The following is a 26,759-nucleotide window of genomic DNA, read 5'->3' as shown; positions in this document are numbered from 1 at the left end:
ACTCACAATCAAAACAGCTGCCTAAAATGTAATTGCAGCTTCTTTTTCTCTTCCTCTCTTAATTGTTTCCACATTTAACCCTTCCCCCTAAATTCACAGACCCAAGAGCTGCTCCCACTAGAGACAGTGCCATCCTCAGTGAGCTGTATCTCTGTTTGAGAAATGGTCTACTGGTTGGCTCCTGCCCCAAAGCCAGATGGAGACGATTCAAAACACCATCATTCCATTTGAGAGCAAGGGGTGGGTTCTTAAAAAGACTGTTTCAGAGAGTTAGTAAAAGCAGGGGCATAAACAAAGAGGGCAAAGAGAAAGGATGCTGACCTTGTGTGAAGGGGTGAGAGAGAGCAGCCAGGGGCAAGAAAGTTTTAATAAGCTCTTAAAGTTTATTAAAGAGAAGGAAAATGGCATCCAAACGTTAGGTTTACTGATCATTATTCTATTCACTGAAATTGTGAATGGTATCATTTTTCCTTTTGTCTGCACAGCGAATTCAAGTTTAGAAGTCTTTAGAGCAGGGCTTCTCACTCCTTACTTGCATTCTGACCTTTTGAGGTAAAAATATAGTGCTGGGTCCAACAGACTAGGACAGACCAAGCTGCTGCCTCTTTATGCCCCCAGGTCCAACCAGGAGGGAGACTGGAAATGCTTTCCTAGCAGACAGATGCACACACCACATCCCTGCATGGCTGGACACACAGCCCCAGGCACTCACAGCAACATGGCACAATGGCCTCACCACCCTCCCCTCTCTGGCTGAAGCTCCAACAGGGAGAGTGGCACACGGGCACAGAGTGGATCCTTCCAGCGACCAACTGGGCTCAAACATCGAGTCTGCCCCTCTGTCACTCCATGCCTGCTCTCCTGTGACAGCCCTGGACAAGGGACACCCTTTGTTCCTTGGGTCACCCCAATTTGTGTTCTTGCCTGCCCTTGTGTCCCTGTGCTCTTCCAGGCTTATGGAGACACATAGGGGCTTTGATGGCTCCCATGACAGGCCTGGGAATATCCTGGCAGAGCAGGCTATTACTTGGGCTTCCACTTCTTCCACTCTTTATCTGAATTCCTTTTGGCATGTGCTGATGAGTTTTTTACAACATAATCTACACTGACAGGTAAACTTATTATTTGGTTCTTTCATGCTGCTAAAATTTAAATTTTTTGTAGAATGCCTGGAACTCAAGCCCACCTAATTTACTTCAGTGATTTAAAAGTGGCTTAACAATCTGCTCAGGAACTCTACATGGACCTAAGAAATTATGTTCTTGTCTCCCAGACAAAATGTAAGAGAATAGTCCATGTAATGAATTCCATTAATAATTTTAACAAACAGATAATATTAGCAGTCTTCCAGAACTGCATACTTTTCACTCTTGGCTGTTCTTTATGCGCTTCATCTAATGCAAACAGCTAACTTGTTTAATAGCTTCAAAATTAAATGCATTTATCAAGAATGATCTGTGTGAAATTCAGCCAAAATATTTACAGATGGACACTAAGAATCTGTTTAACTACTAACTTCTATCCATTTCTTATTCCTCAATGCAATTATCTCTCCTCGACATGAGCTATGCATGCACATATGCATAATGAACAATAAGGACATTTATCCTGTGTTTTAATCTGATGTGAGTTTCAGGGGCAGCTCATGTTTTCTGCGAGTTAGTTAATCAAGCAACCAAGTTAATGACGTTCATCAATCTGTAAAATACCTGAAGACTTATAGAAGAAACCCCCTAGATATAGCTTAAAATATGATTCTGCTGATGATTGTTTACTCTAGGTTTAAAAACACACACACATTCTATGAGACTATTTTAGATTTATGACAACATTTGAACTCCAAAAGGAAGCAGAAGCCAAAGTACCCTTGGTACTTCTGAAAAACCTTCTCTATTTCTTACCTCTGCTTCTTTGCTTTTGCAAAAATGTTTCATTGCCTTATGCTGCTGAATATTCCTTCCTAACATGTGGAACAGAATTAACATCAAATGCTAAAAATCTCTCCCATATATGGTAGAGTATTGCAAACCAAAGCTCTTCAAAACATTTTCTCTGTAGACAAAAATATCTTCCGGAGGGTTTGCTGAGACAGACTGCCAAGTCTGCAGCCACAGGGAAGGAGCTCTGGATTAGAGGAACCCAGCCTAAGCAGTAGATTTACTTTTTATTTTTAAAGCTGCATATACATCAACTTTGCCACTCCACCAGTTACTGGCATCAAATGAGAAAGCTCATTTATCTGCAGGAGTCATTGATGAAATGCATATTTTTAAAACAAACCAGTGGCAAATCAATAGCATCCAATAACCTACAATTGCATCATGCACAAAAAAAGGAAATAGCTAGACCAGAACAGAACATAGAACAGCTTCCACCTGTGTCACTCTTTCTTAATAGATAGGCTTTAGATAGGTGCAAGGATAGGTGTAAGACATCCACTTTTATACCCTACTCATATGTTTTTAATTTTTTCACAGTCAGAAAACAATCTACCTCAATAGAACTGATAAGAATTGCCACATTTTGTCAATACCTTCCTTTCAGTGCAGCTGATAACATGCACATTAATATCAAGCACATAGAAGATGAAAAAAATGTTTTCACTGTCCAAGTGCAGAGTAGATTAAAGTTCAACCTAAAATCATGGTATCTTTAAGTAACTGGAGAGGATTTCAGGTGTGTTCAGGTCTTTAAGGTCTGTTTTTAAGGCTGCTATGTGATCAGAAGGCTCCCAATCCCCAAGAGAAGTCATTCAGCTGCAGATTATTTAAATCTTATTTCTTCTCTCTTGTGAATTCATAACTTACATAAAAAATATTAGAACAATGTTGAACAACATCAAATTCATAACTTACATCAAAAATCTTAGTACAACATCATACTTTGGAGCCACAGTAGCACAAACTGGCAATTTACCTCTTTATTCATATTTTTTGAAGTAGAAGCTATAAAATTACCTCTGTCATGGGATTTTGACTCATATGATGGCAATGCACAATGTAATTATAGTATGATGATTAGCAAAGTTACGTCTGAAATTACAGTTCTGTGAAGCAAGTCGTATTTTAGTACTACCTGAATTATGCAGACTGACATGTTCAGGAAAGACATCTCCACCAAAATGAGAAAGGAACGGGAAAAATTTCAAATAGTATTTTTATAAATGAAAAATTCACCACTTTGATTAGGATTTGAAAAACAATTAAGAACAACCAAAACTTTGGGGAACAAAAGTACACACTCAAACTAGAAACTTATTTTCTCCTGTTTATTCTATTAACAAATGTAGTGGTTTCAAGTGAACTGATATATTTTAACTTTGTATTAAAAGATATGCTCCAAAAATGGATCCTACTGAGTTTCAGTTGTCTGAGACAACAGGAAGCCATGAAGCTGGATTAATACAGTGATCTAGATAATGGCACCTATACCACGGAAAAGCCAATCCCTTTGACTTAGAGCATGCTGCTGAAATTCAGACTTCAATGGTAGTTCTGGTCCCCAGGTCCCACATATCATGACATGGTGAAGCACTGTGGCTAATGATAAAGCCACTGGTTTGGAAAGGATGGATAGGTCTGTCCTTGCACCACAGTTAATCTGCAAACCAGACAGCTCACCTATGGAGTCTGAAAGAGCTGACTGCAAGTGAAAATTTACACCTGAGTGAGGCCACAATTTCAGCAGTCTGCTTTCAAGAGGCACAGTCTCTCTTCCAGCACAAAGAGCAGCACTATCTTACTGGCTTCAGAAGTTCAGGAGCAAACATTAGTATGCTGTCACAGACCATGAAGATAACTTTCTATAGAGTCCTTAATTGGGTCAATACATCTGTTACAGCAACTTGAGAGAAAATACAAAGCACTCTAAGTATAACACATCCTCAAGATTATCCTCAGCTGATATGCAAGTACAGTTCACAATACAGGGACTATATGCCCCTTAATTTAGTGACAGAATGGAAATAAGGGATTTTTAAAGCATGTGCATTTTCTTAGGAAATGTGATGCTTTAATTCCACTTTTCCATCACTGTTGTATCCTCATACTATGTATTTTCACATAAAACATACACACGCACAAAACTGATACTATTAAATTAAGCACACAAGTCTAAGCATGCTCTTTTATTTTGTGTATCCATATATGTCCATACATAGAAAAACATGTATGTAAATTTTATATATGGGATACAAATGGACAAAAGCAGGCATACTGTCAAAATATCTTGCTTATTTTGAGTTCAGCACCAAGTAAAGTACAATTTGTTTATAAAAATTCTAGCAAATTTGGGATCTTTGCTCACAAAACAACACAAAAAATCTCACAGATGCAGCATACCTGTGTTCATTTTGACACTGGAGGATTTGCTATAAAAGTCTTCAGATTTCCTGCGGAAAATAAAACGATCTATTAATTTGCACAGGACAAGAATGTGTGGTACAAAATGGCAGCAGAGCTTTTTGGAGGGGTGGAGAATCACTGTGATACAAATGGCAGTCCTATTTTAACACTGCTTTAATTAAATTGGTACTGCTTGTCCTTCCAAAGTTAAAGATGAGCTGTCACTTCCATTATAAGTCACCCTATCTTCAAGTGTTTAGTAGCTTTCTTGTGAATATTTGCTGTAGGATAAAAAACCTAGTGATTAACTTCTTGGTCTTGAAACTATAAACTAAAAATATTTTCCATACAGGAATGTGGAAATATTTTCAAAAGCTGCTTATAAGGTTTATTCACTCCTTTGCACAAACTAAAAGATGTGAAGAGTAGATCTCTCCAAATATTTTCTAAGCAGCCAAAGTTACCAAGTCTTTTTCAACAATTTATAAGCAGATGTGGTTGTTTTCATCCAGTGATTTAATATGTCTCCCCAGACAACACTGACATTCTTAATGTTGCTTGATGTATTTCTATGCACAGAATCAGGACATGTGAGTGTCTTGGCACTCACAGGAATCCTTATGAAAACTCCTAATGGAGCAGTGAATCAGGTCACTTTTTACAGATAATAACTTGCACCAAAATAATGTAAAGTGCACACAAAAGTTGAATCTATATAGATATCCCAACTCTGTACATTACTTACAAACAAATAGTAAAACACAATCAGCCAAACTACAACTGCAGAAATCTCATAACATGTTATATAATAGCCAACTTTAACCCACTGATGTCATGGGATGAAGCAGACACTGTTTTCCACCTACTGCCAGTTTATGTCACAGCTTTATCTCAGGATGAAGTGGCATCTGCATACTAGCCAGTCTTAGCTGTATTGTTCTGTATTGTTACATACACACTGTCCAACAGAATCTACTTAGCAAATGGGCAGACACACCAGAGGCCAAAATACTGAGGGCTAAAAAAAAAAATAAAAATAAAAATTCTCCCACTGCATTATGCCCACATCAAGTCCAAGATAAAACAAAGGTAAAATCAGATTTCATAATGTAATATAGCTTCAAAAAATAAATTAAAAATATAAACTGGCTATATTGGAGTAAGTTGGAATGTATGTATGAGGGGCCATTTTTATGATGGGAGATTAAGGTACTAATTAATACAAGTAAACAAAATATCAAAACAATTCCAGTTTCAGTTCAACTCAACAGGAACCCTAAGATAAGCGAGGTAATATGTATATTGCCATATTCCTTTGTATTCCTAACAAGGCCAGACATTCCACTGCTCAAAAAAATTACTGGTTTTCAGCAATGATCTGATCTCTGCTGCTATTATTCAGCCAGTTTTCTGACAAAAAAATATGTATTTTTTTGAGATTTCCTGATTTTTTGATATTTTTTATTTCTTGAGAGCTATGGAAATAAACAATGGGCAGTGAATGAAGTTTTGTTATATTATTTTTATGCCGCAGTTATCAGTAAACTACTGCGGTGAATTTTTAAAAGCTCTTATAAAAACTATGACAATTTTTCTTTTTTTATATATGGTCTCTGACTGAAATGTTGCATTTCTTTCACTGCTACAGAATGTTCTTACAGCCTCAAATTCCCACTGCATTTTCAGACTGCTAGAGGAGACACCATTTCCATGCCTTCTTTTAGCTTGGAACTGAATTGCTGACAGTACCACATATAAGATACAAAATGCAACATGATATTTATTTTCAGACCCAACAAGTACAGGACTCCAGGAACACTGCAGAGCTAAAATGATTTCTAGCAGGTGGCTTCGATATATTTACCCAAAGCATGCTTAACTCTTACCCAAGCTTTAACAGACAAAACTCAGTTTCATCACTACAGCTCTGTACTCCTGACAACTTCTATCTGAACAGTTTAGGCCACATTGCTGACACTCACCAAGGGGCTTCATACAAATCACTAATCTTTCCACATTAATCTAATTTTGCTGAGAAACAACGTAGTCCTGCATACCTAAAAGATATGCAGGTAAATGAGGCAATCCAAATCTGACACATGCAAACCACAGGCCTTTAGTATTTAATACTAAAATAATTTTGAATTTTCTGCTTCTAAAGAGCTAAAGCACCATTCAAATACTTAATGACACTGGGGTAGAAGCCAAATGAATGCAATGAAATTAAATGCCATATGCCTGAAATAATTTTATTCAAGATTGTTTCAATCAGTCTTTAAGATCCTTGCTTCAAGAAGAAAGTGGTGGGGGAGGAACAGGGAGCAAAGGGCTGGTTTTGTTTCGTAATTCAGCTCCTTCCTAATTTCCTCCTGAAAATTGTTTTTGGGAATGGGTTTGCCCCTGACAGAGGCAATGAATGTTGCACTGGAAGCATCAGACGCTTCAGTGCCAAGCTGCACGCCCGATGATCAGCTGAGATACTCAGCTCTCAGACAGCCAAAGGCCTGCAGGGGTCTGTGCACACAAAGCACCACTGCAGTCAGTAAGATTTCAAAATCAGTCACCTGGATTGAGCTCACACCTCATCTTTGATGCTGAGGTAAAAGAACACTAAGTTTAAGCACAGTAGCAGGCCTAACTTTTTCAGAGGGAAATCCTGGATTAATTTTCATGACGTTCTTCTATAGCTAACTTCACCTGGAAGAGCTAATGCAGCAGGAAATGAATGACTGTGCTAATGCACAAAAATGGGTCTGTTGGGTTGCATACAACTGTAGTTACCATTGTTACATTTAGTTTCACTAAATACATATCCTGGATAATATTACAATGATTAACAGCTCAGAAATTCTTTGCCTTGCAAGAGGTTACTGAAAAGACTTGTGGGAATCTCATTGACATCTGCTCTATTTTCTTCAGGAGACCCTGATATCTACTTGTAATTACTTCTGTTCCCGGTAAGTTCTGAAGTGTGGGGTGCTGAAGAAAACATTCTGTCATCCCTTCTGCTCCACATTCATATGGAGCTATAAAAAGGGTTAGTGAGAAGTCAAGGAAGGTTTCCCCACCCTCAGTTTATTCATGAATCAAGATGCATGACTTGACTGTTGGGATTTAATTCCATTCTTTTTCAGATCTTCAAGCACCTACAGACCTTAAGGCAGAAGAACACAGTTCTTGCCTGAGCAGGAAGGTTGGACTAAGTGACCCAATGTGGTCCCGTTCAACCTTACCAATTTTGTGATTCCGTTATTTACTCTTTGCCATTTCGCAAGAGATATTATGAAAAGCAGATTTAAATGTAATTTTCTGATAGAGTGTTCATATTAATTCTAAATCTAATTCTAGTACACGCTCTTTACAGTTACAATCCTTTGTATTGAATTCTACTCCAAGGACCTTAGGTGAAAGGAGTGACTGATTTAGAACACAGAGTGCAGATGGATCAACAGCAGGATAGATAAGTGTGTCTGGAAAATTACAGATTTTCATTTTCTTAGGAAGAGAACAGTTCCCAGATATTTAGAGAGGACAGGAGCTTTCCTGTCTTGCATGAGGAGTGTCAGACTTTCATTAATGGTGCTTGCCAGCATCACAGTTTGAGCTTGAGACAGTAATCTACTTGAGAAAATATCTGCAAAGTTAAGGAACCGAATCAGTGGTGAGTTTACTACAAGGATTGTTTATTCAGTTGGTTTAAACATTGCAGGTGATTTACAAACATACATTTATTACCAGGCAGGATCCTATTTTGCAGGAGGCAGTATATTCTCTTAATGCACATCATTAAGACTCTGCAGAGCATTCCTGCTCTGCAACAATACACCTCATATGCCAACTCATACACTCAGTGCTGGAGGGTAAAAAAAGTATGAAGCATTAGTTCTGAAGGTATGGTGAAGCTGACTATTTTATTTCTCTCCCTATTTTAAAGAAATTCTTTCAGATGTTTACTGTTAGCAGGAAAATGATGGCAATAAGAATGCAATGAAAACTTGATAAACCCCAAGTGTTTAGATTGTGACACCAACACTTGCACAAAGGAACAACTGTCCTGAGACTTCCTTGCTAGAAGAAGTCTCTTGCTGAGCCTATAAGCAGGTAGAAAGCTTATATGCAAATATACTCTTTGTATGAGAAAATGTTTGATGGAGCCCAGGCAGATGATGCCTGTAATGAAAATGGCTCCCCCATGTTTCAGTTTTATTAACAGGCAACAAGAGGTCCCCAAAATGGCAGGGGATCTTTACTAAGATCCAACGCAGCAAGGCATATGCTGAGTATATGCTTTAGTATGTGCTTTATGAAAGCCTCACAGAACTATTTCTACGCTTTATGTTAAACACAAGCATAAATACTGTTTGCCCTAGACCACACTACCTCAGCCTACAAGGATCTGAATACTCAGAAGTTAGAAGTCTAGTTCTAATTAAAGAGTTTTCAGATAGGCAGACAATTCGCAGCATAGTTTCTGTAATTTTAACTTTAAAGTTTTTCTTAAAAGAAGAGATCCTCATGCTAAGGGCAGTGCCATTGTACATATTACACACATGCACATTATCTGGAATGTACTGGTCAGATCATTAAACAATTGGGATGGTGAATAATTTGTACATGGTCATAAATTTCTACTGGAACACAACAGAGAAGTCACATTGTACTCAGCAGCAATAAGTGCGTGACCAGGGAAATCTCTACACACAAAAGTTCTGTTTCCTGGACCATCTGCAGTGCTACAAACAAACTATCTTAGGCTGATATCTAACTTACAGCAGATCAGATATTTGAGCTATTTCCTCAACAAATACAATACTAACATTGTTATTCAGTGTACTGAAGACTTTGTGTTGGACAATGGCAGTCGGTTCTAATTCCCATGTACAAATGTACAAAGAGCATCAGATACAGGAAAATCCACCACAGGAGTCTGTGGCTGATCATTCTCTATAAGCACATCAAGATTGGATGCAAGTGGAGGAAATAAAAGCACTATTAACCATTTCATGTATCTTAAATGCGAGTTGAAAATCATAAGGTAATTTCTATTTACGAGAATCATTAAAGTCTGAAGCACTTGTCAGGAGTGCTGTGGTCAGACTTCAGACTCTTAACTTGTCAGGTGTAAGTGAAAAATGTAACAGTCTAAATGCAGGGGAATAAATCTGATGACACAGGAACTTCTTTCCAGATACTTTTCCTAATGTAATTTCTCTGAGAATGCTATAAATGCAAGATTAAGAGAAACTGGCATCATCTTTTCCCATGTTTCTTCATGGAACATAGAAAACTTAATAATTGTCTGATAGAAAAAGCAAAGACTACATGTTTCTAAACTGCAGGTTTCTAACAGCAATCATTGTTTGTGCACATAGCATCAGTAGAAAAAGTTCAAACACTTGCATTTAAGTTGGTATCAACGTAAGTCTCTCTCTCTAGAGAAAACACATGAAGCTTAAAATTTTGCCTGTTTGTAGCATGATTTTTACTAGATACTTATTTTGACTTGGTATGTAGTGAAAAACAAACAAAATTTCTGCACTTGGTTCTAAATAGGCACTTGATGGCATGACAAAATACTTCTCAGATACTTCAGCAGCAGAACATTTTCCTAAAATGACACTGCAATTATATGAGGATACCAAGAAAGTTATTCAAGCTGACAACATTCTGTACATTTTACTGGTTATTTTTACAGCTGCAAAAGGAACGAGGAGAACAAACTGCTCCTCTTACATTCTGCATCTCCTCCTCTACCACTACAGTAAATTTAATTAATAATTCCAGTCATGCTTGTGGTGTTTGTGATTTTTTTTCATTATTTTTACTACTTCAATATAAATAAAAAAGGAGAAAGGTTCCACTAACTGAATAAAGATTAAAAGAAAAATTCCATTAACTTGCTGACTCCAATTCACATTTCTTACCCTTTTATCCAGGCACCTACTACTGTTTTTAATACTACCAAATTTGAAATTTCTAGCTTTTAGTGGTGGTTATTTTTGTTCCCTGCTTTTGTGTTCCACATTTGCTGTTGTTTTACAGGAACTGTATTAGATCAAATGGACTCATTCCATAGGCTGGGAATTATTTAAGATTACTGTACGGGTGCATGTCACTGAAGTAAATATACAGTGGATTGGTGTGCACAGATGTAATTACAAAAAACTCCACTCTAAAACAGAGTGTCTTAAAGGCATTCTGCACGTTCTCAGTATTTCTGAAAGTTTTCATTTTATCATGATGAAGTATTTGTCTTTTAGGAAATACAATTTTTAAGCAATGGAACCCAGAATTCACCTGTCAAATCTTTTAGACAGCCTTTAAAATTTAACTTAAAGTTTAATTTCCCAGAAAATGCAAATATTCCCAGAATATCCAACTATTTCTCCATCTTTCTCAAGACAAATACCATTAGAACTATGTTCCTGTCAAAAACTCCTCATTGAAGGGTTACATCTGAATTCTTTAGATTGCAGTAACTACCAAAGTTATCAGGAACATAAGACAGTTTTAGTTTCATTTCCAGAACTTTGTAAATTACTGGTCACTTGAATACTTCAAGTATTGTCTAATTTTCTGTTTCTATACAGTATGAAAAACAATGCATTCTTGCTCTTTTCTATTAGGCATGTAATATATATCAATTTCAGACTAAAGATGCATAAATCTCTACCTAAATTAGAACTCATTAAAATAGGGCTTTTTCCCCCCATGAGTCATTACCACTCCCTATAGAATCAGTGAAAATAGTGTCAATTCAAAAAAGAAAAGTCCATTTCTGTTTTCCTCTGTTGGTTTTGTCTGAAATATAAAAATATGCTTCCCTGCACTACTGGGTAATGTCACATATAGCTAAGAGAGTTGGACCAATGGGTGAGGTAATACAAGACTCCTTTATGTATTCTTTTAAGTGTGCTGAAGGATAAGCATTTTGCTTTAATCTCTTTGTAACACACACATAAAACCAGAAAGAATAACTATAACTTAAAAGACTAACTAAAAAGATACCAAGTGAAAGAAATCCATTATTATTTTCTAAGATATTAATTTGAAGGGATTGTACAGGAAAACTTGCAGTACCCCTCTATTGAGAGCTTAAAACTTGTGACCAATTTTGGCTAGGCTTGACAGAGGTGCAGAGGTCTTGGGAACATTGAAGGCTTACAAGTTCCATGAGGAATTCTCACAGAGAATGCAAACCTTCCCAGAGCCAAGTGGGCAGTATACTCCAGCATTGTTAGATAAAGGTGAATTCATACAGGAAGGAAGACTTAGGAGCTGTATATGGATAAATGCATAGACCTTATAAACCCAGCCACAAAATTCTCTCCCACACAGCATCCAGTTTAATTTGCCTTGTTAGGCAGGAGGAAGACAACAAAAACAACCAAAATATTTCTGCTGTCTAAAAAGGTGAAGAGTTGAACCCAAGCTTTCTCCATTACATTCATTCCAAGCTCTGCATGGATTGATGACTAACACAGTTGGAACTCTGAACTGCCTTGGTGTGGTTCAATTCCAAAGGGTGTTTCAGTCTTTGCAAGCAGAAGGAACTTTCTCCAGCAAAAGGGTAAGTGTCAGAGCCTGACATCCACACAGGGGCTTGACTTGGGGTCAGCTCTACTCTGGCCCTGCAGAGCAGCATCAGAGCTACAGACACACCTACTTCAGCCACCTCCTGGCATAGAAAACATGTGAGGCTCCTTCCTTGAGCCACATCTTCCAGGTTAGCTTTGTTGGTACATCTGCAGATCTACCATGTGAACCCAAAATGACAAGAACTAGAGAGCAATAAAATGGGGGAAAGAACGATCATAAGATTTTAGTTTAGATTAAGGAGCTGTGAAGCAAAACCTAGAGCAGATTTATTCACTGTTGGTCTGGACAGTCATATGGCTTCTTCAGTTCTGCAGCACAAGAATACTTCGGGTCTTTCAGTTTTCATGCTGACTTACAATGCCTCAATCCCTAAATGACTCTTCAGTGACAGCAAGTCAAACGCTATAAACTTCTATCCCTGCTATAAAGCCTGCCTTATACCATGCAGTGTTATCTCATTAACTCCTAGCACATTTTGCCATTTCTCAAGAATAATAGCAGTGCTTTGCACAGCTGTAGTCCCATTGGAGACTGTTTAGAGGAAAGATATTTAACAGCTGCAATACTATTGTTCTCTCAAAACTAAGGAAAACTCCTTATGTACAACACACAAAAAACAGAATAATCAGCCTTGCAGGCTTGAATTTGAATGTTTTGCTGATACTGCATTTTTCTTTTTCCCAAGGGGCACAATCATCAATTTTCATTTCTTAGAGTTTCACTCCTCCAGATAACAGACATCAAAATAATGTCATTGCTACTGTTTACAACATGAGTATGTGCACTGTACTGTCAGCTGATTTCAGACCTCCAATAATGAAATCCAATATGCCTCAATGCTATACAGAGCAACAACAACAAAAGCTACAATTCTTCCTAATACAAATAGCCAAAGAAAGAACCACCAACCATTATGGTTGGGAGCATAGTTAACTCGTGTAAATGAGTGTTAATACTAAATATCTGTACCTGCTAGCTGAATTTCAAAAGTGCTAGACATTTGGTAAATTTCAGATTTTATGCTTATCCTTCTCTCTCCCTCTCTATACCTTATTCTTCACCAGCACATTTAAGATTTCTGCTAATGAGCACGTCCTTTACTGATTCTAGAGCAAATCAGAAACCGTCAAAAATTAAAACTCACAAAGATTAAGCAGAATGTTATTGGAACAATTGTGAGATGGCACACAGAAAAGGTTCATTCTTCACAGAAATGTAGAAAGAAAACACCAGAGGTTTGTGCCAGGCTTGCAGGAAACACGGGACAAGGTTAGGGATCACCCAAGAGGTGACTGGGGGGTGCCTGTACAGCACTGCCGTGTGTGGCCGTCCAGAGCATGGAATCTGCCTGCCAGCCACCCACAGGTCACAGCTGTCTGTGCTCCTCCTCAATAATGTACAACACCCACTGCCACAGGAATGAAAAGGGAGAGGCACAAATCAGGATGAGTTTTCACTCTCTTAGTTCCCTACTACCAAAGCAAACTGTGCCAGCAAATGGAAGAAGCAGCCTAAATAGTCTACTACTGACTCCACTCCTTACCCCAACCTTCTCTCACATGCCATGAGGAGATCCAGTTTGTATTCTGGATGAGGCCACAGATTTGCAGAAACAAGTGATTATAAAATGATTGCAATAACTACATCCACACAGAGGGAGCAAGCTGAAGCAGTACAGGTAGCATTATCTGGCATTTCCTACCACAGCCTTCACAATGCTAAGGCAATTCCTGTGCCCATCACCCTCTGGATTTTCTTTCCTTGTGAAAGGAAGGGGAAATACTGAAGTGTCATTATCTGGCACCACAGGTACACCCAAATCACTTCTCTAGAGCTATTAGACAAACATCTGCCTTCTAAGCCCTCAGCCCTAGATCCCCTCCTAGCCAGTCTTATCTCTCTTAACTCACTCAACTCCCAGCTTGTTGCCACTACTCTCCAAACCCCTCCTTCCCCTGCCAAAGGCAATTTGTCACAGTCTGCTGCTCTTATTCCCTCAGTCCTCAAGCCAGGCAGCCTTGTCCTCTGCAAAGACCAGTCTACAGTGGGTCTCAAAGAACAGCAAACACCAGTGCCTCATTTTCAGATTGCTCTAGCATTCACTGCAGTACCAACTACATGAATAGTCCCACTCATTCCCTATACTAGCCCTGGCACTTAGAAGCATTCAAGTACTCAATTCTAATTTTCCATTCATGTGCAATGGGAATAGGTTTTCAGATTCTGCTTTTGCTAAATCTCTACTGAGCACCTGCAAACAGATTTTTTGGTGAATTTTTGCAATGAGAGGGAAAAGTCACATTCCTATCAAAGCTCACTGTCTTCCAGCCAGTGAGTCCAAATTTAGCTAAACTATAGGTGATCAGAATTTTTAATGTAAACAAAACCGTTATATTGTAGAATCACGATCTCTAGCTTTTGACAAGAAACTTGAAACAGAATCTTAAACAAGCAAATTATGTTAAAAGTTAAAACAGATAATGGATCTGCTGCAGCTAGTTAACAGAGGCTACCAGTGCAGTTCTAAACAAAATGATTGAATATTTTAGTTTTAAGACAAGGTTTGTCTCATTATTACAATGACATATGATAGTATACATACAAAGCCTTTTCTGCTTTCTAAACTACCTGGTGACATTTTGCCAAGGGTATGTTCCCAGGAGCACTGATGGCAACAGGACTGAGTGGGTTTAGCACTGATTGCAAATGTGTTACACTGAGGTTACCAGATTAGCTCAAATGTACCTGCAGCAGCCCCAGCTCTGACACCACCGCGAGTGTTATTTAGGCTCATTGTTCTGCTTGGGAAGTGCCACTCAGCTAACTCAGGGAGTGCCTGCACATGGGATGGTATCTGTTTCAGGAAAACACATAGATCAGTTACACGCCTTGCTGCAATACCAGCTGTTCAACCTCATCAACTGCTGTATGAATAACAAAAAGGGGGATAGATGACATAATGCAGCATGACAGAATATTGTCCTTCACATACTGCCCCCCAGATTGCTTAATATAATTATTAAAATAATGGTCTCATCTTAATCTGGGGTACCCAGTATCTTAATGCCAGTTTTACAGCGCTAGGCATTTTTATCTGTTTATTTATTTTAAATTGGCAACAGTAAGTGCCATTCCCTTAGCAGATGTTCTCAGTTCCCACACTCTTAATTATAGTTTTATAACCACAGCCACCTACCATACAGTGCACTGAAGCAGTGTGTCATTCTGAAAGCCACTGTTACTTGCTCATTAAATTCCCCTGCTTTGTAGAGCACAACTGATTTCAGCTGTATGCCAACCCACATGCACCTCACAGAGAGCAGGCTTCAACTCCAGCACATGTATTTCACGTGAATGTGCTCAAGTGAACATGGAGGCACGCTAATTTTGTTTAGGAGTGCTCTGAGGAAGAAAATACCATTAAGGTAAATGCATTTTATGATTTTAATTAATACACTACACTGATTGTTAAGTGGCATAACAAGTCACAGTAATTTTTTCACTGAAGAGGAAATTTATTTAAAATAGCTTGAAAAATGTAAATTTAACTGTAAACAAATCTTACTATCAACAAACTAGACAGAGAAACAAGGATAACACTGTTACCTTTCTACTGCTTTCACTCACCACTGTATGAAAATCTAGAACTTTAACCAGGATTAAGACCTCATACTGAACAGTGATGGGAACAGTGTATGTTCCAAAACTGTCACTGCAGCCTGTAACCTCTTCCTTTCAGCTTAGCCATATGAAAACCCACAAGGTTTTTGTCAGGAAGAAGTGTCAGGGTGCTCTGTCAGTTCTTGGTTTTCTCAGCAGCTTTCTGGGATGTTTTTCAGCACTCATAAGTTACTTACAAGCTACTGGGCAGCAGCCCAGCAATCCTCACAATGGAATACAGCATCTCTAAAGTTACCATTTCCAGAGTTTTCTGCCAACAGAAGAGTCTGCAGAGGCAATCGCTAAATTTTAATTATCTTACAAATTCCGGTCCTACAGAGTAGATTGGTAAAATTTTTAAATCTTTAAAAAATCATGGGGCTATAGGCATGAAAATATACTAACTATGGAATTCATCAATATCCGCTTTGTAAGGATTTTTACATTTAAAAGTCTGGCTTATAGCAATATTATTTAGAAATTATTATTTTACAATCATTCATATCCAAAAAAGTATAATTACTCACATGAAACAGTAAAAGAGGACTGCATGGCAGATGGGTACAGAAGTAACCCTCTCCTTTTTTAAAGGATTCAACATCTAAAGGACCAACATTAAATCAGATTTAAGAAATTTAGAGTGACTCAAATTATTGATATTTCACCTGAACTTTCTGAATGAAAAGGAAGAAGGCTTAAACTCGCACTGCATTTTAAAATGTGCACCTTTCTCATCCAATAAAGAAATTATGCTAATTAGTCTTGAAATTTCCTGAAGTCATGAAATAGCTATCTGTGAAAAGCTGTCAAATTAATAAAGTTAATGAACTGAAAACACAATTGCTTTTTCATTCTTTACAGCAGTTACTGGTGCTGCTTACAAAACACAGTGCACAAAAACCAGAAGCCTAAAAAAAGGAGTAATTTTTAAAATGTAAAAAGCTAGTTTAAAAAAAACCATCACCTTAAATTGGTCCCAGGAGATGTAAATAACTCCCCTGAAGATTAGTAACATTTGAAGTAGTAAGATTTTCTTTCTCCTATCTAAATGAAATGGTATCAGAGTACTTCCAATCAAAAGATAATTCTGAAAGTCCATGCATAAAGAAAGGAATGTATGTAGGAATCAATTTGCCTTTAAAAGGAATTTTTTTACCAAGATGGATTAGTGTTCTGATTTCTATTTCAAATAATTAAAAATTATATACTTCTTGGGAAACTAACAGTTTTAGAGAATAAATGGTCTGCATTATTTCTGATGCATGTCTATTTTTTTTTCTTTCTATTCTACTGTCTTGCTGGAATTCTCTACTTCCATTCTTTTAGTACTATAATTCTTTTCATACTCATTTGTCACCTGTGTGTCTAACCCGACACTGTCTCACTTTCCTGGCATCCTATCCTCATTTCTGAAGGTGATCTAAGATAATTTTTCTCCTCTCCACTTGCTCTAAGTATTATCAATGTCATAGGTTCAGAAGTTCCTAAATGAACTCCTTTAATTTCAAAGGTGTGGCTGTGAACACTTCTCTGCTTTCTGGTATTTTGGCTGTAATTTCACCCCATTCTGTCTTACCTCTTGTCAGCCACCCTCACTCAAAATCCCATTCTGAAGCATTGCCCCTGTTGCTGAGGAATGTGCATTTCTTTATAGGGTTATGAACCCTATGTATGTAATGAACACTATGTATGAACACCCCCTTTTAAACTTGATGAGGTTGAAATTACCATCCAAACACAGCATTTTGTAGGAAAATACTTTTTCATAGAAAATTGTTCATTGAAAAGAGTAGCAATTATGGAAAATGGTGCATAAGTTGCAAAATTGTTAAGTGGTCCTGTTTTGCTTTATTTACTTGTTAGCTTTTTTCCAAATTACATGTTTGATTTTTTGGCTAGTCTAAGCTTTTATTTAAATATAAGTTAGTTCACTGTAAATTTGCTCTGAAGAGCAACACAAACTAAATGTTTCCAAAAATTATCTTAATCTGAATTTCCCCTCACAGAAATTTGACATTGATGTTCAGGTTTTGATTTGTTTAGGAAGTCTGGAATACTTTCTGTAATTTCAAAACAATCTCTATGAAGCAAAGTAACAGTTTCCTACATAACTCCACTCAGTTCTTTAGCTCTGCCTAATGATTCACCTCAATTTAACTACTGACACAGCAACAGTGCCTTGCCTTCAAGCATATTTTAATGTAGTTTTAGTTATCTTAAAGAAACCACAAGGCAAACACCAGATTTAAGTAAAGATAAGATTCATCTTTTTCTCCTACTCCCTTCTGCTATATAGCTATAATATATAAATTCTGCTCCTATTTAGAATAATTTATACCTCCTTGAAACCCGCCATCTCATGATATCATGTTTATATTTACTCTTTAAAAACCTTCTGTACTACTCCTACCTGTGATACACTGTTTAGAATTAATTTCATTGATATAGCACAGTATTTCATGTTGATATAGCACAGTAATCTAACTTGTTATTTGCTTAGGTAAGAGATGTCTGCTTATATGTACTTTCCAACTCATTTCTAAGTGTCTGTCACACTGTTTTTCAGTTTAATTATTCTATTATTTTCACTACGTTACAGAAGTGGCAGTTTCAACACAACCACTACAATGAAAGACTACAACAGATAAATCCCTCTTGGTAGAAATTTTTACATGACATGGCAAGCCAGGGCTAATACCAAAAAACATTGAGCATTTTGAAAATCCACACTGTCACTCAGTGGTTCTGTGATTCTGTCTTCCCAAGTCACTGTTACATGTGATGGGGCCCTGCTCTCCTGGGGATGGCTGAACACCTGCCTGCCCACGGGAAGCAGTGATTTCATTCCTTGTTTCGCTTTGCTAGAGTGTGCTTTTGCTTTCTCTATTAAATTGCCTTTATCTCAACCCACGAGTTTTCTATCCTTTACCATTCCAATTCTCTCCTCAGTTCTGCTGGTGAGGGAGTGATGGAGCAGCTGTGTGGGGCTTGGCTGCTGCCTGGGTAAACCACAACATGGACTCTTAGTTTGCTTTGACAACAGCCATCAAATTTGATCCATCAGTAAAAGCAATCAGCACTGCCGAATAAAATTATTCATGTGGTGGGAAGCCTTTTTATTTTAAAACATCAAAGCCAGTAGAATATGTACCAAATAAAAAGAAACAAACACTTTGCAATTGTTCAATAAGTTACTAGGATGGTAAAGAAGTGTACTGTACAATCAGTACAATCAGTGTCTAGCAATTGAGGGTACTTGAATTTGACTTTGGTTTGAGAATTGCAGACTATCTTACTGGGAGAAGAGCCATGTCAAAAACTGTATTACTAGACATGCCAACAGATGTGATTACAGGCTTTGAGGATGTCTAAAGAAAGATATAAGCTGCATCTGTTCTCTAGTGCAGGACCATGCTGCACTGTCTTTAGCTGAGGGACATCAGCATGAACAAAATTTAGCGTGGAAGATAAGGCCCTATGAATGTATCAGCAGTGAATTAGTAACTAAGGCCATGCCATCCACAAACCACTGAATTTTTATGAAGTGCAGAAACTCTGAAACAACAAATGCTTCTGAATATTAAGTGAACCAGAACTGTAGGTTTCAAAAATTATTAACTGTTCCCTCGTGCCCTTGGTACTCTTATTTTATATTGAATGTCCCATTGTGTATCATGGCCTCTGTGCTGGCTGGCAAAAACCATCCATCACTCTACCTAGCATTTTTAGAAACTGGATAATTTGCTTCAGTTTAGTAGATATTAGCAAGAGCGATACCAGATGAAGCTATGGCCTGAGCTAAAGAGCCATAAAGACACGAATCCGTACCTCAGTCACATCTACCACAATTCAGTGACTGCAGACAGCTGCTCTAATGTCCCCCATTTCCAGTGGGTATCAGGCACAAGTCTTCCAAACACCTGAACTTGTACAAAAGCTGCCCATGCATGCATAAAGCCTCTTCGTTTCCATAAGCATACGGAAACTAAATGCTGCATGTTATATCCCTCCAAGCAGAAATCTTGCACTTAGTATAAACACAAATTCCTCTACTTTTCTGCTAAAAGCAGGGAAACTGTGCTTAAACTTGATGACCTCTAAAGTTTTGCATAAGTAGGGTATCAGCTTCATTTAAATGACATCAAACAACTACTTAAATTAACTGAAAGCAAAAGATGAGTCATCAGAGTTAATACCTTTTTGCCTAACATTGGCAATGAAAGTCCTACTCCAAACTAAAATGTACCATTTTCTGTAACACTTTGTAATTTTTTCTGTTTGCCCTCTGGTCAGCTCTTTTCTCTATCCTCCAGTCTTAGAAATAGTGAAGAATGCAAATACTTCCTGCTATTTCCTCTGCTGTTATAAACCAGTGAAGTTCAACTGAGGTCAACGGTGCCCTTCTACTCCAGTTTAGGACCCAACCCCTTAATTATTTCACATTTACTAAAACCTGTTTCATACAAGGAAGTTCTATGTAAACAGACTACAGACTATGGAATTTCTTCCACCGCTTAAAACATCAAAGACAATACAGGCTTTCTTAGTTTGTTGTTTTTAATTTAGAGACTGTGTAAATACAAACTACTATTATGCATTAATAACTCACCCGCAAGTAACCACTACATTGCTACACTTAATGTGCAATAAATCACAATTTGTAGTGGCCTGTACACATTAATGGTCAACAATATATACTGTTGTACTACCAAACAGCAAATAGAAGGGGACAGAACACCTACTACAATACAAAAGTTTTGCATTTTGCCTCTAGAAAGCAGAATGTACAGAATGTACATGTGATAGTTGGAATGCTACCATATGAGGACTTGCTTGCAGAAGCACCACAAAGCAGATCTGTTCAGTGGCTCTAAAATAATTTTAGGGCTTTTTCATTTCACAATTTTTGTTTTGTGATAGATACACTTACAAGAGACCATCATTTGTCTTAAATTCTCAGGAAACAATTTGTGCTCAGTGTTTTAATAGGAGTTCTATAGTAACTTCTATGCAAGAGTCTCCAAAGTAACACCTTATTATGAAATTCAAATGACCAATGTCAAAAATGGTGTAACTATCAGCAACTATCAAAAAGCAATTCTGTCATTTTTTCTTCCCTAAGCATCACTTCAGTTTCTAGTATTGTATATAAGAGCAAAACTCATTGCACATATTAATGATTATGAAATCAATGAAAACTTCTTATGCTGGTTTTATCTTTTTCTATCACAGAAGTCCTATTTCCATACAACCAAGGACATGTAATGGCTTCCTGACTTCACAGCATTAAGACAGCCTAGATTCAGGGGAAAAATATTTTTGTTTGTCCTTTGTTATCTCAAAGGAACAAAACCTGTCCTTTTGTCTCCTTTTGCCCCATGAAATATATAAGTGCACAACTAAAGATTTGTATTCTAAAAGAGCACTCACAGTGAACACTGTTGTAGAAATAGGTACTTGAAGCAAATAAGTAAGATTCCTGCACTGACTAAGATTCCTCCCTCAACTTCTGTGATTTGAAAGCCTGACCATAGCAGCTTATGTTAAGAACTTCATCTTAATGTTTAAAATATAAATTATTTCCTTTTAAGAGTTAAGCATTACTAGCATATTTGAACCAGGTGTATTGAGGACTTCACCATTACAAACATTATTTTATTGAAGAAACCAAGATCAATGTTGTCACCTGCCACGTAAATATCACCACATACACAAGTAAAAAGCACTTTTTTTAAAGGCTCGTTTCCAAGACATGGGAGGATGAAGAGCCCTCCTCTCCAGTGATGTCAGTTTTTCATCTGAGAATTTTTGTACTGTATATGAGCTGATATAGTATTCAAGAAAGTTGCTGTCAAAAAGCCACGCACTATCTAACCAAGCTAGATACTAGAGATGTTGAGATGCACAGAAAAGCAGGCGTGCCTTTACTAAAACGATACTTTTGAAATTTGTCTTATAAGAAATTATTCAGCACAGGAGTTTGTAGTTCATTGACACTCTGTCCAGAAGGTTATCAAACCATTCACTTCTTTCTCCAAGAATGCTAGGCTGAGTGAATAAAAACCTAAATTACAGCGAACTGCCACACTCCAGCACATCTCTGCTAATTATGTTTAGCAACTATTTTATTCCACAGAGTTTTGCACGTATGGCTCACACAAGAAGATGATGGGCATTAACACCAGTAAGCTGTGCTGCTTTCAGCCCCTACTGTTCAGCATTTCACACACTCCAGTCCCACACAGACTTCCTTGAGGTGTGACAGCAGGAAACAAACGTGGGTGTAGCTGGACAGGCTGTAATTGTTTTGGGCTTCCAGAGGATGCAGAGTTAGCGAGTCACTCGGAGGTCAGAGCTGTCACAGCGTTCCACTGTCGTAGACATTTTTCCACAGAAATCCTTTCTTTCAGATTTCTGTGTCTTCTGGAAGGCAGAGGCCTCAGAAGGGAAGGTAAACAATTGTTATCAGCTGCTGTGGAATGCAATAGGATTCACCTTGACTGGCTCATTTTCTATGTTTATAATTAAGGGCCAATCACCAGTGCAAGCTAGGGGACTGAGTCCCTGGACACAACTTTGTTGTAGATTCTTTCTATCTATTCTTAGCTTAGCTAGCAGCTCTGCAAACCTCTCTCTATATTCTATTTAGTATAGTCATAATGTATTATATATAATATCTTAATAAATTAAGCCTTCTGATCAAGATACAAGATTCACCGTCTCTCTCTCACCAGCTGCGACCCACTCAGGCGCGGTAATATCCCGCTGGAGCGGCTGAGCAGCGCTGCTCCCCTCGGAGCTCCTGTGGCTGCTGCCGGGCAAACAGACACGGCAAGAGCTTGTTCAATAACAGAGAAAGCAGGCAGTGGCGTTGTGAGAGCAATTTTCGCCGCACTGCTTTTGACAAGTCTTTCTAAAAGGAGTTTGAGAGGAGCCTGGAGAATTCTTCCTGGGAGCAAAAAGTGGCAATTTTGAGACGTGAACTAACTCACAGTTTCCACACTGTGGAGCACGTGCTAATGAACTTTCTGCTATACTAACTTAGACTGCTAAGGCTTCCTTTAAACAAACAATCTGTAAATGATCTCAGAGTAAATTAACCATTTGGTTTTAGGTGCTGGACTGCACCTCAGGGCACTGGTTCTCATTTCTCAATGTGAGAATAAAGAATCAATATGAACTCTGGCAGTATCATTTTGTTAAACAAATGAAACAAAATATTCTGTAAAGGAGCAAGAAAAAAAATGCCTGCCAGGAATTTTTGCTTTGAACTTTCTGAATTTCAGGTGCATTTGGCACAAAAAGACAGGTTACCGAACTTATAAGTTTGGCTCCTTATTAAAAAAGTAAACATTCATTGAAACAGTGTATTTATGCATCATGAGCACTGAATTCAAATTCATGGAGATCACCAGCCTTGGGAAGTTCATGTTACAATGGAGGGATCCCTCAAGTGCTGGAGGAACAGGCTGATAGGAAACTCATGAAATTCCCCAGTCTGCTCCAGGGATGAGATAACTCCAGGCAGCACTTGCAGCCCAAGGAGCAGCTCTGCAGAACAGGATATATGTGAACCTCTCCAGAGGAACAGAAGTGGATTGCATTCCTTTAGAGCAATGATGGTCCCCTGCACAGGAGCTGCAATAGCGAGAGTATCACAGGTATGTCAGGGGTAGCTACAGGTTGGCTCTGCAGCTCCATTTTAACTCTTGCATACATTCCATTTCTGTGCTTTGGAAATAGCAGTGGACAGCCTGTCTAAACTCAGGCAATTCCAGAGTTTCCACTTAGAATGCCCTTATTTTTGCATACCAAGAAAAAACATGCAGTGGTGAAAAGGGGCTCTTTTGCCTTTTATATACTAACAAAAAAAAAAAAAAAAAAAGTCGAAACAAAGAAAAAATAAATCAACTAAAAGACCCAACAGATTTGGGTTGGGTACAGGAGGAAATGACATAAAATGACCTTGATGAGCTCACCAAGAAAATGATGGTCAGAAATAAACAAGCCTGGGAAGAAGAATGGGTTTAGCTGTTCTCTGGAGTGCATCCGAACAACACGCATTGTGTATCATCAGTAAAGTGAGTGAACATTGCAGAGGTAAGGGAGAATTGCATTTTCTGTAGCTCAGCTTTAGAAAAAAAATGTACCTGTTTAATCTACAATAAAACGTACTGGGTTCTTTTTATAGTGTGTTGACACAATTTTATTACTCACAAGCTAATTTTTGGCACAAGCTTAAGCTTACTGTAGGTAAAATGGTGATTTTTATTTTTAGAACTGTTTTTGCATTAGCCAACAAAAGTTCCTAAAGAGGTGTCCACGAAAAATCATTACACAAGTAGACTCAAGATCTGTTAATTACAGGCTAACTTTTCAATAAATTATTTCTGGCCTTTGCCACCTGGACCAGTCTAAGCATTATAGGAATTTCATATTTTAGCTTTTTAGCAGAAAGCTCGTACAGATGTATTCACATAATGTCTCCATTATTCAGAGTAAATTCAAAAATATTTTCATTTTACCTCGTAAAGAAACATAAACGCCTTAGCCGTGCTAACACATTGGCAAATAGCTTTTGAGACTCATGTTCCACAGCTATAGCTAATTTATTACCTGCCAAATCTATCCCATAATGTAAACAACTCCCAAAGCAAGTAGTAGCACAGAGAGGCAAATGGCCAAGGATATGACAACTGTCTTAGCTACCTTTTCACTATATGTTTTCACTAGGCATTTGTGATGAAAGAAGTTTGGTTGATTGTGTGCAGTGACTATTTTATTATTTTCTTAAAATAAGTTGTGAAAAAACCCACCACCTAACCACAAACTGGTAACTGAAAATGGATACAAAGCTTGAGTCAAGGCAAAACATGGCTAAAGCACAGGTCTGAATAGGCTCTTTTCATTTCCATAAACACATCTAAAGCACTTATTAATTATGAAGCAAATTTTCCTGCTTTTTATGGCAGATATGTCACATTAATTTTTTCCAACTTGTTAAAAAAACGTTCCAAAAAAGACTGTGGGACAACCCAACACATCAGAGGTTATCACATATATCTGAAAGCATCAAAGACAAAAATAGGTACTTCACCTACTTTTGCTTTCCCTCAGTAGAATTGTGCAATGCTTTAACTCACAGTTCTGCACCCTCCCCAGCTGGGATCAGTTTTTGCATCAATATTTGACCTAATTTGGAGTTTTTATGGGACCTATTCGCTGCTGTGAGTTCAGTCTTTATTACATTTGTGTTCTTCTGTTGCGACTGTCACTTTCCTGAGAGAAAAATTATCATCCAAAGGCCATCCCGAATCTCCCTGACACCTTTATTTTTACAACTATATTTTGCTATCTAAAAATTGGTGAAAGAGCCAACAATTGCACAGACCTGCATTCCAAGAAGTAAAAATTATACATAGGTATATTAATTTGCTTCTTGTGTTGTAAAGATTACACAAATACCCTCCCAGGATTTTCTAAAGCTCATGAAAATTGACATGAATGGCAGCTAGAAGGACAGGCACCTTTAGGACATCCCAGTGTGTGGTTATATGACTCTTTAGCTAATTAAAGATCTTGAAATAACAGTCCCTGTGCATTTATAACATTTCAGAATAAACCTTTGTGAAATTGCAAACATGGCACAGACAACTATCAGTAATTCTCAAAAGTTTTATTCTGTTCTTGGTCTGTCTTCTCAACTGATCTTCCTAACAAGCACAAAATCATGCTTGACACGGGTGCACTGACCTTTGCACAAGGACAGGCACGGGGCAGGAATCATCAGCTGTCAGCCGTTCCCTGTGAAAGGACCAAGAGCTCTGAGGCCCAGACTCTGCCCTTGTGATTCCCAAGCCCAGCCCAAGCAGCTCAGCACCAGGTCTGTAACTTGCTATTTCTGTACTGGCCAGAGATGGAGAATTGTCTATCTTTGCTAGGTCCAACCTGCAATAACCATTGGACTGAGAACCTCTACCAACCACAAGCCATGTACTTTGTTTTTCTCTTCCAGCCCTTGCTAAGGTCTTGAGAAGCAGATTTAGTTTCCATTCTACAATTTTGCTGAATATACTTTGAGATCTATTTCTCATTCCTCAATCTAGAGGTGCCCATTAAAAATTATTTCAGTAAGCATGCTACACACTAAGCAGAAAGACAATGTAAAGAGCTCAAACGTATTTAACAATATTCTTTAAAGCTTCTTTCTTCTTCATGGTATTACCATGTGTTGCAACTATTGTCTCACAACACGTAAGGTTTGTAACCAGACACTTTCATCTGTGCATGATATCTTTTTCTCATTCCCTTCATTAATAGGCTACAGCTAAGACTTTACATCTCTTCCTTCTTCATGCTGACCAAGAATAACAGATTATTTCAATGTAGCCTATAGCCCCTACACTGAGCCCCGCTGACTTAGCTGAAATTCACAATACTTCTTTTAGGTTCTTTCTAAATTTTATGGTAAAAGTACCCCCGTAAACACTCTGTTGGTTGCTCTCCAATTCTGACTGAAAATGGGCAAACACCTCATTACCTATTTATCCAGTTTTAGTAACTCACACTGATGTTACCAGTGAAAACAACTTTTTCATTAATTCAACAGCATTCTTCACAGTAACCGGTGCTTACTCCGTGCTGGGTTTTTACACTTTTTAAATTTTTTTTCTTTTTTTCAGAAAGCACATTACTCCCACCTAACACACAAACCAGGCATTTTTTGGAACATTTCCTGTTAAGAGGCATACCAGAGGGGCCTGGTGTTCTCTGCCTTCATCAGCTTTTCACACAGTTGAATCCAATAGGGTAATGGTAGAGAATAAAAATTCCTAGAAATCTCATCTTATGAAAAAAGAACATTTGGACACTACTGGTAGTGGTAGCACACATCTAGGTACTCTATAGTTAGTTAGTAACTACCCAGATATAATCTGTCATAATGCATGCAAAATATGAAATAATTTATCCATGTATACACCAAACACTCAATTATACCAGGATCATCAGATCATAAAACTATAAGCAAAACACCATTTTGAATCTTTCACAGTCCCATAGTCACTGCTGGCATGATTAATTCTACTACCTACAATAGTAAATCCTTTTTCTATTTTCAGTCTATTTAGATCTAGATCTCAGAACCTAATTAAAAAC

At 37.8% G+C, this 26,759-nt stretch overlaps 1 protein-coding gene across 21 annotated transcripts in view; it reads right to left on the bottom strand.

The window, feature by feature from the left end:
- Positions 1–26,759, bottom strand: part of SORBS2 (sorbin and SH3 domain containing 2) — a 145,330-nt gene that overhangs the window by 73,742 nt on the left and 44,829 nt on the right. For all 21 annotated transcript variants that reach the window (XM_058024373.1, XM_058024374.1, XM_058024375.1 and 18 more), the window contains exon 3: positions 4,341–4,390. In XM_058024373.1, the coding sequence (XP_057880356.1) occupies positions 4,341–4,350 (10 nt within the window). In that variant the 5' untranslated portion in view covers positions 4,351–4,390. The remainder of the gene's footprint in view (positions 1–4,340; positions 4,391–26,759) is intronic.

Source organism: Melospiza georgiana, chromosome 5 (assembly GCF_028018845.1).
Source record: "Melospiza georgiana isolate bMelGeo1 chromosome 5, bMelGeo1.pri, whole genome shotgun sequence".
Taxonomy (NCBI): Eukaryota; Metazoa; Chordata; class Aves; order Passeriformes; family Passerellidae; genus Melospiza; species Melospiza georgiana.
This window is presented reverse-complemented; position numbering and strand designations above follow the sequence as displayed.